Source organism: Ochlerotatus camptorhynchus, unplaced genomic scaffold, assembly GCF_037179485.1.
Source record: "Ochlerotatus camptorhynchus isolate MF236.1 unplaced genomic scaffold, CSIRO-AGI_Acam_v1.1 ptg000094l, whole genome shotgun sequence".
Lineage (NCBI taxonomy): Eukaryota > Metazoa > Arthropoda > Insecta > Diptera > Culicidae > Ochlerotatus > Ochlerotatus camptorhynchus.
Window position 1 is genome coordinate 1,883,069 of NW_027040584.1, and position 14,331 is coordinate 1,897,399.

Genomic DNA, 14,331 nt, shown 5'->3' on the forward strand with positions numbered 1-14,331 from the left:
AGTATTTCTAGTGCTGGTTCATAATGTTGATTAACCAGAACTGATCTAAACCGGTCAAGTTTGTGCCAGAAATTGATGCGCCAATGTAATCAGCTGCGAAAAACTGTTTACATCATGCTGATAACCATTTTTCGTGAATAACATGCTCACCAACATTAGTGATTCATATGGCTATGGACTATAAATAAATGATTAAATAAAATCAAATGTTAACAAACGTTTCTATATTGCACAACCATCAATCATAATACCCCAATCGGTGGGCTTCGTCCACGATCGCCACGAACGCAGCCATCGTTTCCTCACCGACTGGCGTAATCTGCTCCGCTGGCAGTATAAACATATCCGTCGAATCCGGTGGACCCCTCAGTTCAAACGTCAACGAAACCGGAATCTTGCCCTCCTGATAGGCCCAATCGATGCTTCCCCCACTGGACGGGTAAATCGTCTCGTGTTTACTTCCACCCTGGAAGCTTGTTCCATGAACCGCCGTTAGCGCTGCAATCGCCTTATCCGTGATCGACTGGAGATGTTCGTAGTTCCGGACCTTCTCGGTCGTGTGTCCGAAGGGAAACATCAGCAGCTGCGAGTACGAGTGCAGTGCGATGTACGTCCGGATGCGTTCCCTTTCAGCATTATTTCGGATGAAATCGGCCAGGGCAACTGCTTCCGGTTCCGAGAAGACGCTTCCCCCGGAAAAGTCGTAACTGCAAGGGTCCGCGCTGGAACCGATACCACCCCAGTTGCTGTCAAAGTTTCGGTTCAGATCCACCCCGCGGCACAGTCCGTACGGTTTGCGGTTCTTGCGCCATAGGCGATCCCCTTCAAAGGTGAACTTGTATCCATCCGGGTTGACCGTCGGGAAGAAGATCCAATCGTAGTCGTTGGAGAGCTGCACGATCTTCGGATCAGTTGAGGTGAGCAGTTGGTTCAGTATGAAGGTCACCGTTACCGGTGAGATCCACTCACGAGCGTGAATGCCACCTTCCACGAAGATGGCTTTGTTGTCCGGTTTGCGGGACAACTTGACGCCTTTGATGGGGCGACCTTCGTAAGAGTTTCCCAGGGAGAGTACGCTGACGGAGGGGTGCTTTTGGGTGAGATCGTCCATCCAGGCGTAAATCGTTTCCAGATGGAAATAGTGATTCCAATCGAACTCCGCCGGACCCGCCGTCACCGGTTTAACGTTTTTGGCCTCACTGTCGATTCGACTTTGCACGTTGTATTCCTACAAGAATTCACGGTGTAGGAGGGCAATCAATTATGAATTTCAGTCAGCAACTCACCAAAACACGTCCCTTGACCAGGAAGCGGTCCAACAGATCTTCAAAGTCGGCCACCTTGTTGGCAGCGACCATTATGGTCAACTGCTGACCCGCTTGCCGTGCATGGCCGTAGAAGGTACAGCTATCGCTTTTGGCTTCCAGATCCTGGAACACCTGGACGTGTCGATCCGTTTCCAGCTGCACCCGGTACAGTCGGTAGTGATCGTATCGGGCTTGGTTTCCAGAAGTGGAAGCTGTCAAACCAAATACGAGTAAAGTCAATCCAATTTGAATTGCTACACGGGAAAGAATTTGCCTACCGGCCATCATCGCTGGTGGTGATGGTATTTACTGGTCGAATCCCTCGTTGCGTTTTCCGGTGAGAAGATAGACAGTTATCTATCGACAGGGCTATCAGTAGATGCGTATTTAATGGGGTCCCAGTGGGATTTTCTTATCTACCTATTGTATAGAGTTTGAGGTTGTAAAAAGATGACTGAACGAGATTTGAATAATTTGAACGATGTCAGAAGATTCGAATTGGATACAGGCAGTCGGCAGCTGAGAGATACGAAAGGACGTAAATAGAGAGAAGATACCTGGCTGCTCTATTTATGACCGTCCGTGTTCATGCGGAATGTAAACAAAGCTGGTCAGAGCTGGTGCATGACTTCTTCTTTGTTCAGATTGTACAGTGTTTTACAAACATTAGGCTTCTAGACTAGTTTTATTGTTTTCTATACACAAACGTTGTTCTAGATTTTAAAATTTAGAAGTGCAGACCAGACAAAATTGCAAAAATTTCGTCCCATACTGTAACTATCTGCAAATTCATCGCGTCTCGTTTCGATACCTGCTTATGATGCCATCGCTCATATGACAGCGGATCTGTTCATCACACCAACACACCCCCAAACTTGTACTAAAATAATCCCATCGGTAAACATTGTCCTCGTCGCCACTTGTATGAGCATTCAGTATCACTTTTGTTTTCAGTGGGTTCGGGTGCAACTGCACCGCAGTTCATTTACCGGTAGCAGCTATCTACTAGCAAAAATGCGATTACTTAACCGTCTACTACTACTCGTACCAGCAGCCATTGCTGCATTGCTCCTTCTGATCCCATCGGGTTGCCGTGGCTGCTCGGTTACAGCTTCCTCCTCGCCTCAAGCGAACAAGGCACGCTATGACTACTTCCGGATCTACCGCGTCCTGCTGGAAACCGATGAGCACGTCCAGTTGATGCAGGAACTGGAGAACCGCAGCGATAGCTACACCTTCATGGGCCATGCTCGCCAAACCAACCAAAACTTGACCATCATGGTCGCTCCGCAGAAGATTGCCGAGATGACCGATCTGCTGGAACGGTTCCAAATCCCTGGATCCGTTCTCGTAAGTACCGCACATTCTCAATTTTGAACCCCGTCCCAATCTTGATTCTCTTTTTAGTTGAACAACATCCAAGACTTGATCGACCGTGAGGACTTCACCGTCATGCCCAAGGGAACCGTTCCGGAGCTGTTCGATTGGCAGCACTATTTCCAACTGGACACTATCCACAAGTGGCTCGATCTACAAGCTTCCAAATTCCCCACAATTCTCACAGTCATCCCCCTCCAAGCCAGCTACGAACGCAACCTGATCAAAGGGCTCAAACTATCCAAAAAGTCCGGGAACACTGCCGTATTCGTCGAGTGTGGCATTCACGCTCGGGAGTGGATCTCCCCTGCCGTCTGCACCTACATCCTTAACCAGCTGCTCACCTCCCAATCCGAAGAAATTATTGACCTGGCCGAAAACTTCGATTGGTTCTTCTTCCCGGTGGTCAACCCGGACGGATACAAGTACACCTTCCAATCGGACCGACTGTGGCGCAAAAATCGCCAACCGTACGGCTTGTGCCGCGGAGTGGATCTGAATCGAAACTTCGAAAGCAACTGGAATGGAATCGGATCCAGTTCCGATCCGTGCGCGTACGATTTCGCCGGTGGATCCGCGGCAAGCGAACCGGAAACGAAAGTTTTGCAGCAGTTCCTCAAGGAGAACGCGGCATCCAGTCGAATAAGGACGTACTTTTCGATGCACTCGTTTTCGCAGCTGATCATGTTCCCCTATGGCTACACGGTGGATCGGGTGGAGAATTATGACGACCTGAAGACGATCGGCGAGCGGGGATCGGAAGCGATTCGCAGGACGCACGGAAGGGAGTACCTGTCGGGGGCGATGATTGAGACCATCTATCCGTCGTCGGGGGACAGCGTGGACTGGGTTTTCAGCGAATGTGAGGTGCCGGTGGCGTTTACTTTTGAGCTGAGGGGCCCACCGGACAGTACCAATATGTTTATTCTGCCGGCGGAGGAGATTGTACCGACCGCGGAGGAAACGCTGGCTGCGTACGTGGCCATGCTGAAGGCGGCCCGGGAACTGGGGTACTATGCGAGTGAGGAGCAGAAGGCGGAGTTGTGATTTGTTTGAATTATTAAGAGATTCTTAAGTAGCTCATGTTTTCCCAATTTATCAAATTCAAATGATCAATTATTTCATATTTCGTTAGAAATTGCTCGAAACTACCAACTGTCATGTTCGACAACCCTCAGGATTTTGATACAGGTGAAATTATCATAAACGGTACATTTTAGAGCAGAACCGCCACATTGCAATCAAATAAATAGGATACGACTTCAGCGAGATTTTCACTCGTATTCACTTACTTTCTGACTAACTGATCACCCACATCCTTGATATCACAAACTCTGTTCTTGAGAAATCCTTTCAACAGCTTCCAACGACTCCGTCAATCCCACGTTAAGCCAGAATGAACATTGCACTGATTCAGCACAATGAGCAGCTCCTCGAAGTGGAAAAAATCGAAACCGGTGGCAAGGAAGACAGTTCTGGTCAGCAGTTTAAAGTTTAAAATTTGTGACAGTACAAAGGCCCAAGTGCAATGATAGCGGAAGCGGAACGGCAGCGGCAGCGGAAAAGCCCGATCTGAGTAAGCCTACTTGTCGGATTGAAAACAAGTTAGAACCAAATCGACTTCGGTTAGGCAGCTTGATGTCATTTGTGACAACTGTCAAACTTTCCGTTTCCGTTCCGCTTCCGCCCACATTGCGTTTGGGCCTTTAGGAGGGAAGTTGTTTAATCTGCAGAATGATAAAGCATCAGATATTAGTGTGATAGCAACAAAATCTAGCAAATTTCTCTCTTAGGAAAAGTTGTTAAGACAATCAAGGCAATTCGAATGGTGGACATATTAGTGACCATCTGGTAAATGACTGTATTCGGCAACATTGTTCAGATATCCAAACCCTAGCAAAGTAAGACCAAAAAAAGAATAACAAGAATCGAAACAAAAAAGACGATTCAGAATGGGCCTGATTTGTTGCACTATGTTGCTACCAGAGAGGGAGACACAGATAGCAGACACGGCATTCATTTTATAGCTTTTCTTTATGTCATGAAAATTTGAGCTATCCAGCTTACCATGCTCGGTAATGGCGTCCTGTTTGTTTAAATAAATGTATCCTTCACTGTGCTTTTTTACACTAACTGGAGGGCATACGTTGTTCCGTTTTCTTCTGTTCCTTGGAGAGGGAAAGGTAGGGGTTAAAGTCCTATCCTCCAGATAGTGTCAAAAATCACAGTGAAGGATACATTTATTCAAACAAACAGGCCGCCATTACCGAGCATGGAAAGCAGGATACATATGACATATTCAATGAATGAATCTAAAAATGGTGTCCCATTGAATAAGATAGCTAGAAACTGTAGACCTTTATGCACCAACAGGGACGCACGGAATCACCGGGAAAGTGAACAAAGGAAGCACCAGAGAGCAGACAAAAGAACCGCGGATACTTTCGGGGAGAAAAACTAGAAACACGTGTGCAAGTTGAGGATTTATTGTGCGATTAATTAGAAACGTCAAAAGGCATAAAATACAGTGTAGCCATCATCAAGTTATTTTTGTTTAGCTATACATCAAGGTGCTCATCCATTCTCAACACTCCTCCTGGATGAGTACCGCCTTAATTACTTCTTTAGCCCTACCTTCTTCAAGAACTTATCCAGTTTAGCTGGACCGACTGGTTTAGTAAGAGCGTCGGCGGCCATCTCCTCACTTGTACAATACACCAAATCTACAGTCTTATGTTCACGCAAATCACGGATGAAATGTCTCTTCGTATCTATGTGCTTCACTCTACCGCTACATCTTTCAGCTTTGGCGAAACGCAGACATCCCATGTTATCCTCGTACATAATTGTCGGATTCTTTTCCGACTCCTCCAGCTCCTCCAATAGTCGTCTCAACCACATCGCTTCCTGGCAGGCCAAGGATAACGCGTTATATTCGGTTTCCTAGGACGAAAGAGCAACTGTGTCCTGACCCTTGCTGGCCCAACTGACGGGACCACTTCCGTAAAAGAATATGAAACCGGTGGTAGAACGCCGAGTACGTCTGTTGCCGGCCCAATCCGAGTCTGAAAATCCTACCAGCTTCCATCCGTTCTGTGGTCCATAGCATAGCTTGAAATCCTTGGTCCCATTCAGGTATTGTAACACACGCTTTGCCGCATTCCAATCGCTGTTGTTCGGCTGACTGACTTTGCGTCCCAACAAACCCACGCTCAGCAACAAATCGGGTCTTGCATTGACGGCCAGGTACAGAAGCGCGCCAATCAAGCTCCTGTACAACGTCGTGTCTTCGAACGGATTGCTTCCTTCATTCTCTGCAATATACCCAAGATCTATCGGTGTCTTCACCGCATGAGAGTTCTCCATCTTAAACTTCCGGAGTACGCAGTCTATATACGGTGTCAGTCGCATGGAGTAGCAACCAGCTTCCCTCTCGATCTCATACCCGAGAAAATGCCGCAGCTGACCAAGGCATGTCACTTCGAACTTGTCACGAAGATTCCTGAATACTTCGTCAATCTCTTTCTCTTCAACACTGCCAATAATCAGATCGTCAACGTATACAACGAGATACACGACACTCCGTCCATGGCGTACGTAGAGACAAGGGTCAGATTCGCAAGCCTTGAACTTCAAATCCAGTAGCACCGCATGTAACGTTTTATTCCAGCATGTAGCCGACTGTCGCAGGCCATAGATGCTTTTACGCAACCTGCAAACCATGTTCTCCTTCCCCTTGATGGAATATCCGGGTGGCTGGGCCATAGACAGTTCCTCGTCAACTGTTCCGTTAAGGTACGCTGTCTTGAAGTCATATTGTTTCAGCAGTAAACCTTTCTTGCTAGCCACCCCCGGAGGTAACCGGAGCGTATACCTCTGTGCAATCAATTCCAAACAACTGAGTGTAGCCTTTAGCGACAATACGCGCCTTGTATTTGACTACCTTCCCCGCTTCATTTCACTTTAGCTTAAAACCCCACTTCACTCCAATCTCTTTCCAGGCGGTAACAGCATCAATTCCCATGTCTGGTTCACGGCGTGTGCTGCTATTTCCGCGTTCATGGCATTTTTCCAATTCGGCACTAGAATTGCTTCTCTATAATCTTCGGGCTCTTCATCTACAGTCACTTGCCCCACTACAAAGTCTTCGTAACGTCCAGGCAATTCTCCTCGAGTACGCCGATTAGCTCTGTTCAACACTGGTTGTTCTTCTGAAAACTCCGGTTCGAAGCCCTGAAAATCACTTTCGTTCATTTCACTAGCATCATCATACTCAGACTGTTCTTGTTCATCAAGCACTTGTGAGCGTCTTTCACTTTCACGACCCTCAAGAAACACACTTCTTCTTCTCGCTCCACAGGAATCTCCGAAGCAATTGGCTTATCCTCCGGCTGTTCTGAGCCATTTCCCAGCTCCAAGGTCACTCTACACACTTATTTTGGGCCAACATTTTGCTCAGTGTGCCTTAAGTGTTCCGTGCTGTGCCGAGAGTGCCAGTCATCGGACTGACTTTGTTTGTGAATAATTGTATGTTTGGTAACCCGGTATTTTGACAGCTCAAACGTTTTGTTTTGCTTGCCGAAAGCGAGCGATAGGAATATCGTACGTGTTGATGTTCTTCGAGAATCCATTTGTGGACGTTGAAGGAAGTCCTGCAATCCGAACTGGTCATTCCGCAAGAAATTTCGCTTTTTGACAAGAATCCCAAGACGTTTGACGGTGTTTGCCAACAAATTCGTGAAGAAGGCCATGATTTGGCAAGCGATTTGCAGTTGTGGCCTGAAAACGGAACCTTTCGTCACATCCTCGACGATGACAATCCAAGTTTACATCGAAGAATACCTGAAAAAGCGTGCATTGCCGCCGTTCATCCGCAAGCATAGGGACGAAGTCATCTTTTGGCCCGATTTGGTCAGCTGCCACTACTCCAAGGTGGTTCTGGAGTGGTATGCTGCCAACAAGATCGATTTTGTCCCCAAGCTAATGAATCCTCCGAATTGCCCGGAATTTCGACCGATCGAAAAATACTGGCCAATTTCAAAGCAGCGACTTCGACGAGATTTCACATGAACTGGAAAAATGTAGCCATATAATGCTGCAACTTTGAAGTTTTAATAAAAGTACTGTAAAGCAACCATTAATGGACTTTTTAAACTTATTGAATCACGAATTACAGGTCTTTTTGTGCGTACCAATTTACTTTTAGTCAGCCTTTAATATCACCGACACACAATCTGACATGCTTGACCATAGAAATTAAAATTAAATTTCTGCTCAAAACACACAAGAAATTTATGACATGGTGCGTGTCTGAGCTATTGTGGACAAATTGTTTTTATCTAGAGTAAAAAATCCTATGGTTTTGACAGATTTTTGAGTGAAACTAGTTCAATGTCATGCCTTGGCCCTTCATCATTTTCAAGAGCTATGACATTTACGACATTCACTTGAAAAAGAACAGGCATCACTGATTAGTTTGAAGTGTGTTGCCTTGCTGAACGTTTCAGTGGCGCAACAATGGCAAATGCGAGCACATTGCTTTCTAAGTCCTTATTTGACTTTAAGGGGTGTTTAGGTGCTCGAAATTTGTATTCCCGATTTTCCCTGTAAAATCATGATTTGGGATTTCCAAATCTTTAAACCTGTTTATCTCCGTAACGAAACCATAATTGATTGTCAATGCTTTTCACCGTGCATTCTTGGCACCATAATCGCTGTGTTTAATGAGACAGCTCAGTTGCCGAAGCTTACTCGTGATTATCTGTCAAAAATAACGGGCAAACCTACCCTGAGCAACTACGAGCTTGTTCGACCTGCTTGTCTCAATGAACACCCGTTTGATCAAATTTACAAATTTCTTTATTTTTGCAGCAAAACACTAATAACAAATCCCAATTGTAAGTAGATTCCTTTCTTCTTGTTCTTCACTGAAATACAAGTGGTCATGCGTCAAAGTCTCGAGTAACAACCGCATTGCATTCGGTTGAACTTTGGCGGAATGGACACCAGCACAAGCAACTCGTAGTAAGTTGAACGCCTGAAAAGAGATAGCAAGTTGTGGCGATCTGTTTCGACCTCTCATTAAACAAAGCTAATCTTTATTCTACTTCGCCCGAGAGGTAACCGGTTTGACAGTTTGGTAGGTAGATTTGGCTTCACTCTTTGCGTGGCTCTTATAGACCGAACCTAGTCGCCCATTCTCACCGGACAGCATCCGCTGGATTTCCGCCAGGGAAATGCCCTTGGTTTCCGGCACCACGAAGAACACGAAAACGGTTCCGAGAAGCGAGAGGCAGGAAAATAGCCAGAAGACTCCGGCATTGCCGAGGCCATCGCGTAGATTGGGGAAGATTTTCGTTACCAAGAAGGCGAGCAGCCAGGCGGACGCACCGGCCAGGGGGCTGACGTAGGCCTTGACGTTGTTGGCGAACAGCTCACCGATCATGAGCCACAGAATGGGGCCGTAGCCGATGGAGAACATGGCGATGAAAAGGCAAACGGCCAAAAGCGGGAGCCAACCGAGGTTCTCGATCTGCCGGGTATCGTCTTCCTTGAGTTGGAAGTACACGGCGAGGAGGATAGTGGAGACGGCCATGAAGAAGCCCGAGATAATCAGCAGGATTCTTCGGCCGGATTTGTCGACGATGAAGGTGGCCAGAAGGGTGGCTACGACTTGGATGACCCCAACGATGATGGTGGCATCGGTGGCTTCCAGTCCGGTATTGGCATCGGTGAAAATGGTGGTGGTGTAAAAGATGATGGCGTTGATTCCGGAAAACTGATGGAAAAACACCAGTCCTAAGCAGATGATCAGCGCCCGGATGGTTGCTCGCTGTTTCAAAACTTGCACAAAGGTGATCTTGTCAGCGCGCATCTTGGCATCTTCCTCTTTGAGATCTTCAATCTCGGCACGTTCGTCATAGTGACTGCCACGGAGCCATTTCAGGGACTTGGAGGCGTCATTGTAGCGGTTCTTTTCAATCTACGGAAATTGCAGGATCATTAGCTATCTGAGTCAGAGGCGTTCAAATGGGTCATACTTACAAAGTAGTGCGGGCTTTCCGGCATAAAGGGGAAGATCAGTCCAAACGCAAGTGGAACCACACTGCAAATGGTACTAAGCACCTGTACGTTTAGAACGGCACCGATACTGTAAGTGAACAGAATACCAACCGTCACCAACAGTTGGAAGAAGGTTCCCAGCGTTCCGCGGATGGATGATTGAGCAATTTCAGCCGTGTAGGTCGGAGCGGCAATACTGAAGGCTCCACCGCCAACGCCGAGGAAGAATCGGCCAACCATCAACATGGCCACGTTGTTTGCAAAGATGATCAACAGCCAACCGATTAATAGCGGAAGCACCATGGACAACATGGCCCATTTCCGGCCAATCATTTTCATCATGATTCCAATGGGGAAGCACATTGATGCCGCACCCAGGGTGGCCATCGAGCCAATCCAGGAGAACTGCTCGGTCGTGATGGGAAAGCCATATTCTGCTTTCTGCACCAGTGGGATCTCCGCCGGCGCGGTCCATCCGAGAAAGGTACCGGCAGCCAAAGCTCCACCGGACGCCGCCAGTCCGGCTATGTACTGCGGGAGCCTCCGGGCAGAACCCCCGGCAACATTGTTTTCCACGAAGCTGCTGCTCATCGCTTTCGCGAGTCTGGAATGCTTGGGAAAAGTTATCAAGAATTAGTACTGGAATTGATTCAAAATGTGATTGATTGAAAGCTATACTACATCATTGTCGGCTGAATAGTACTGATACGTGAATCGTTGAAATGCGTGGAGTGGGTCAGTTTTCGTAATTTTCTTTTTTCCAGCAACTTTTGGCGATAAGATAAATGAATGCGAACAATTGCATATTGAATGTTGAGATGACGATTATCAGTAGCACTTAACGCGTGCAACTGTTTTGATTGACAAGTTGATAAACAGTTCTGTTGAGATACATATTTATTTGAATTAAGTGCGGATGGGGTTTGCTTCAAGTTCAAAGTTCACACAAAAGCAGCTATCCCAATGGGAAATCTAGTATAATTTAATTTCCATTCAATTGATGTAATTTCATCAAATTTAATTAAGAGGCAATTAACATTACTTGATTTGTTTATGCTTCTTCTTCTTCTTTTATTCCTAAATCATCAATTCTATAAGTATTGATATAATTCATTGGTAGCGTGCGTCAATTCATCATAAATATCAACTGGTATGTTGAGCAAAATCTTGCCATCTCTTTTACTCCTTCACTTTTCAGTACTTGGATGATCCCCGAACACGTCGTTAAGCTCTCTTTTATGGTTGTTTTTATTAGGGTAGTCCATAAGAAAGTAGTGGGCAACAATGAAATATTGTATGAAATATTTTTTACGCCCCTGAACGGGAAAGCGAATGACGGTTACGTGCACTGCTGCCATTTCTCCTGTTTGTGTTTTATTCAATCTTGTTTTATCTTTTTGACTGGGTAAGTCACTCTGCCACATTGTGCTAACACGCACAAAAACACACTTCGACACACTTCAAACACCTTTCCACCGCATGATAACCAAGTTTTTTATTCAATTCTGGGACCACTGCTAACAATGTTTAGATTCAATTGTTTTGAAAAAAAAATCTAGTTAATAACGTCGTACCGTCCTGTAATACCCGGGATTGGTAAACATTCTGGATCCGGATTGAAAATCTCCAATCCGAAGAAAAGCAAGTCCTGAACCGGTTGCGATTAACGAATGCAGCAGCATCAAGAGGAACAGACGCTAAAAAGGTGAGGATGTCTTGTCAGAAAACCAAGACAAACGCAACGAAACTGTACCTAATTTCTGATTTTCAGAACGCGGTAGATAAACGATATCACCTTTTTCGCATAGCTCCTGGATGAACTTTTCCTTCGTACTGATATTTTTGGAGCGCCGGCTCGATCACTCCGTTTTCACGAATGCCAATCACTCTTGGTTGTCCTCTTTCAACATTGTCGGATCTCCCAGCGATTCACCGAAATCAGTTAGCAGCTGTCTTAGCCACACAGTTTATTGACAGGCTTCTGACAGGGCGACATATTCTGCCTCCATGGATGAAAGGGTAACACACTGTTGACGGCGGCTAGCCCACGAGATTAAGCCACCATGGTAGTAGAATACTGATCCTGACGTTGATCTTCTGCTTGCGTGATTACCCGCCCAATCTGCATCGGAATACCCTACTAAGCCTTGATCGACAGCTCCACCTAAACGCAGATAGCAATCCGACGTAGCCTTCAAATATCTCAGAACGCGTTTAGCAGCGGTCCAATCTGCTTCGCTGGGAGCCGAAAAACTTCTACCAAGAATCGCCGTGGACGCAGCAATATCCGGTCGAGCAACAACCGACTAGTACAGCAGTCCACCAACTAGACACCTAGCATCTTCGAACACTGCACTGTTGTTTCCATCTTTCAAAAAACCCTGATCCATCGGCGATCTAGTAGTCTTCGCTTCATGCATACCGTTCTTCGAAATGAGCTTCTCGATGTTTTATTTCTTCAGCCGTATCCTGTAGCAATCTTCTCCACGTAGCACTTCTATTCCCAAGAAATGGCGAACTTCACCGAAATCCGTTAATTCGAACTCGTTACACAGACTGTGAACGATCTTCTTCACGATAGCATCCTATATTCCAGATAGCAACATATCATCCACATATATGAGCAGAAACACTTTTGTCTCACCTTCCATCTTCACAAACAAACACTGATCTGCACTAGATGCCTTGAATCCGAGCTTGGTGAGAAAACTCTTCAACCTTGTGTTCCAGCATCTGGCCGATTGACGAAGGCCATAAATGCTTCATTTTAAGCGGCACACTAACTCCTCCTGTCCATTGAGGTAGGCTGCCTTAACGTCCTCAAGGAGGTGGGGATTCACTCCTTTGTGTCCTCTCTGCGACCGACGAACCAGGTCCGAACTTTCAGCTTCGTCATCTATTCTCAGCTTCCTCATTACTGGGTTCCTCCTTAAACGGCCGCAATTCTATGTCGTCTTCAACTTCTATTTGCTCATAGAAACTGGAAACTCCACCGAGGTTGTTCCGTTCCCGAGTTCCAAGAATCGGGCATCTCTGCTAACGGTGATTTTGGCAGTTTCTCGGTCAAAGAAACTGGAGTTTACGAGCCTTTCCGTCAAGTTTGCTCCTCTTCATACCTGGCTACCGAAAATCCTAAGGTGTCCCAGATCCGGCTTTGGTCCCCACCAGAGCTCGTAGGTAGTCTTCGGCACAGACCTAGACGGCAATCGGTTCTGGAGATACGTTGCGGTAAGAACAGCTTTGCCCCAGTATCGCTTCTCAAGACCGGAATCAAAGAACATGCATGTTGCCATTTCCGTGATCAATCTATTTTTCCTTTCGGCAACACCGTTGGACTGGGGGGAATACGCGGTAGTATACTGCGGAGTGATACCTTCTTCCAAGTAAAATTTCCGCAGTCGCTTGTTATCAAATTCTCCCCCGCCATCGGAGCGCACAACCCGTGGTTTACGTCCAAAATTGTTCTCTGCCCAACGCACATAGTCGACAATGTTCTGCGTTGCTTCCGACTTGTGCTGCAGCAGGTAAGTGACCGTGAACCTGCTATAGTCGTCGATGATGTGCATCACGTATCTGTTTCCGCTAGGAGCGACGGTTTTCATCGGGCCGCAAAGGTCCGTGTAGACAATATCGAGGACTTGTAACGACTTCCTTTCGGTTTCTTCTGGGAATGGGGTACGGGATGCCTTCCCCTCTAGACAACATTCACACACAAGTTTTAAACTACAGTCACTCACCTGCATTCCGGTCGCAAGCTGTTCCTTACCGATGCGCTCTGCAGCCGCCCAGTCACGGTGCCCTAGACGCCGATCCCGCTGATGTTGACTGTTCTCCATGTGCTATCCCGATGTTGCCTGCAACGATGATTCAGCAACTCTAAGGTGATACAGACCACCATGGCGGAAACCCGTCGCCACGACAGTCCCAGCTTTCACGATTCTGCAGCCTTCATTGTTGAAATGCACTTCGAAGTTCTTCAAAGTCAGCCTCTCCACAGAGATTAGGCTGGTCGACAATCCCGGCACATATTTCACATTTTCCATGTCAATCTTGATCACTTCATTGTTACCGTCAATACCGTGTATAACGCCACTACCTTCCCCAAGGATCTGAGTCTTGTTCCCATCGGCCATGGTGATCCAGCCACCAGGAAACTCATTCAGGGAGGTAAAAAACGACTTATTGTTCGTCATATGTGCACTAGCACCACTGTCTATGATCCAAGATTGACACTTTCCACTCGAAACGATAAACGCAATTCCTCTGTTGTCACTTTGGGCAGTTTTAGCCTTCACTTTATCACTTCTCTCCTTCTTGGAGGAACTTCCTTCTTCTTTCTTCAGCAACCGGCAATTTCTTCGGAGATACCGCGATAATTCGTTGCTCCTAAATTCTATCGGAAAAGGACTACACTGATCCTAATAAGCAACGGCCTCAGCCACCGAATCGAAGCTTGGAGCGATAACGTTTTCCGAGGGAGCCACTTCCAATTTCCGACAGGACAATAACTTCTACTGGATTGGAGTATGATGAGGACTCGAATGAAACACAGGTGACGCTGGAAAGTAGACGAAGCGAGCGTGCA

The 14,331-nt window shown here is 46.6% G+C and overlaps 3 protein-coding genes across 4 annotated transcripts; 1 reads left to right on the plus strand and 2 right to left on the minus strand.

The window, feature by feature from the left end:
- Positions 1-208: 208 nt before the first annotated feature.
- LOC135698762 (zinc carboxypeptidase-like) lies at positions 209-1,784 on the minus strand. 2 transcript variants are annotated; one of them, XM_065218894.1, is made up of 3 exons: positions 1,586-1,784; positions 1,287-1,519; positions 209-1,228 (listed from the first exon to the last, which is right to left on the minus strand). In XM_065218894.1, exons 1-3 carry the CDS (start codon positions 1,593-1,595, stop codon positions 239-241), a joined length of 1,233 nt encoding a protein of 410 aa, XP_065074966.1. In that variant the 5' UTR covers positions 1,596-1,784; the 3' UTR covers positions 209-238. The 2 variants fall into 2 exon arrangements, with proteins under 2 accessions (XP_065074966.1, XP_065074965.1); XM_065218893.1 differs by having other exon boundaries at positions 1,287-1,625.
- Positions 1,785-2,270: 486 nt separating this feature from the next.
- On the plus strand, positions 2,271-3,956 carry LOC135698761 (zinc carboxypeptidase-like). Its single transcript, XM_065218892.1, has 2 exons — positions 2,271-2,657; positions 2,715-3,956. The coding sequence occupies exons 1-2, from the start codon at positions 2,322-2,324 to the stop codon at positions 3,729-3,731; spliced, it is 1,353 nt and encodes a 450-aa protein (XP_065074964.1). The 5' UTR covers positions 2,271-2,321; the 3' UTR covers positions 3,732-3,956.
- A 4,831-nt stretch (positions 3,957-8,787) lies between these two features.
- LOC135698782 (facilitated trehalose transporter Tret1-2 homolog) lies at positions 8,788-13,582 on the minus strand. The gene is made up of 4 exons (XM_065218919.1): positions 13,484-13,582; positions 12,942-13,438; positions 9,729-10,350; positions 8,788-9,666 (listed from the first exon to the last, which is right to left on the minus strand). Exons 1-4 carry the CDS (start codon positions 13,580-13,582, stop codon positions 8,788-8,790), a joined length of 2,097 nt encoding a protein of 698 aa, XP_065074991.1.
- Between the last annotated feature and the right edge of the window lie 749 nt (positions 13,583-14,331).

Bases quoted from the DNA above. Each gene is read 5' to 3' on its own strand.
- LOC135698762 (XM_065218893.1), bottom strand. From the start codon at position 1,595: ATGATGGCCGGTAGGCAAATTCTTTCCCGTGTAGCAATTCAAATTGGA. The intron at 1,229-1,286 runs GTGAGTTGCTGA...GAATTCTTGTAG, and splicing joins TGGTCAAGGGACGTGTTTTG to GAATACAACGTGCAAAGTCG.
- LOC135698761 (XM_065218892.1), top strand. From the start codon at position 2,322: ATGCGATTACTTAACCGTCTACTACTACTCGTACCAGCAGCCATTGCT. The intron at 2,658-2,714 runs GTAAGTACCGCA...TTCTCTTTTTAG, and splicing joins AAATCCCTGGATCCGTTCTC to TTGAACAACATCCAAGACTT.
- LOC135698782 (XM_065218919.1), bottom strand. From the start codon at position 13,582: ATGGAGAACAGTCAACATCAGCGGGATCGGCGTCTAGGGCACCGTGAC. The intron at 10,351-12,941 runs GTCTGTGCCGAA...CAAGCATTCCAG, and splicing joins CAGAACCGATTGCCGTCTAG to ACTCGCGAAAGCGATGAGCA. The intron at 9,667-9,728 runs GTAAGTATGACC...CAATTTCCGTAG, and splicing joins CGGAAAGCCCGCACTACTTT to ATTGAAAAGAACCGCTACAA.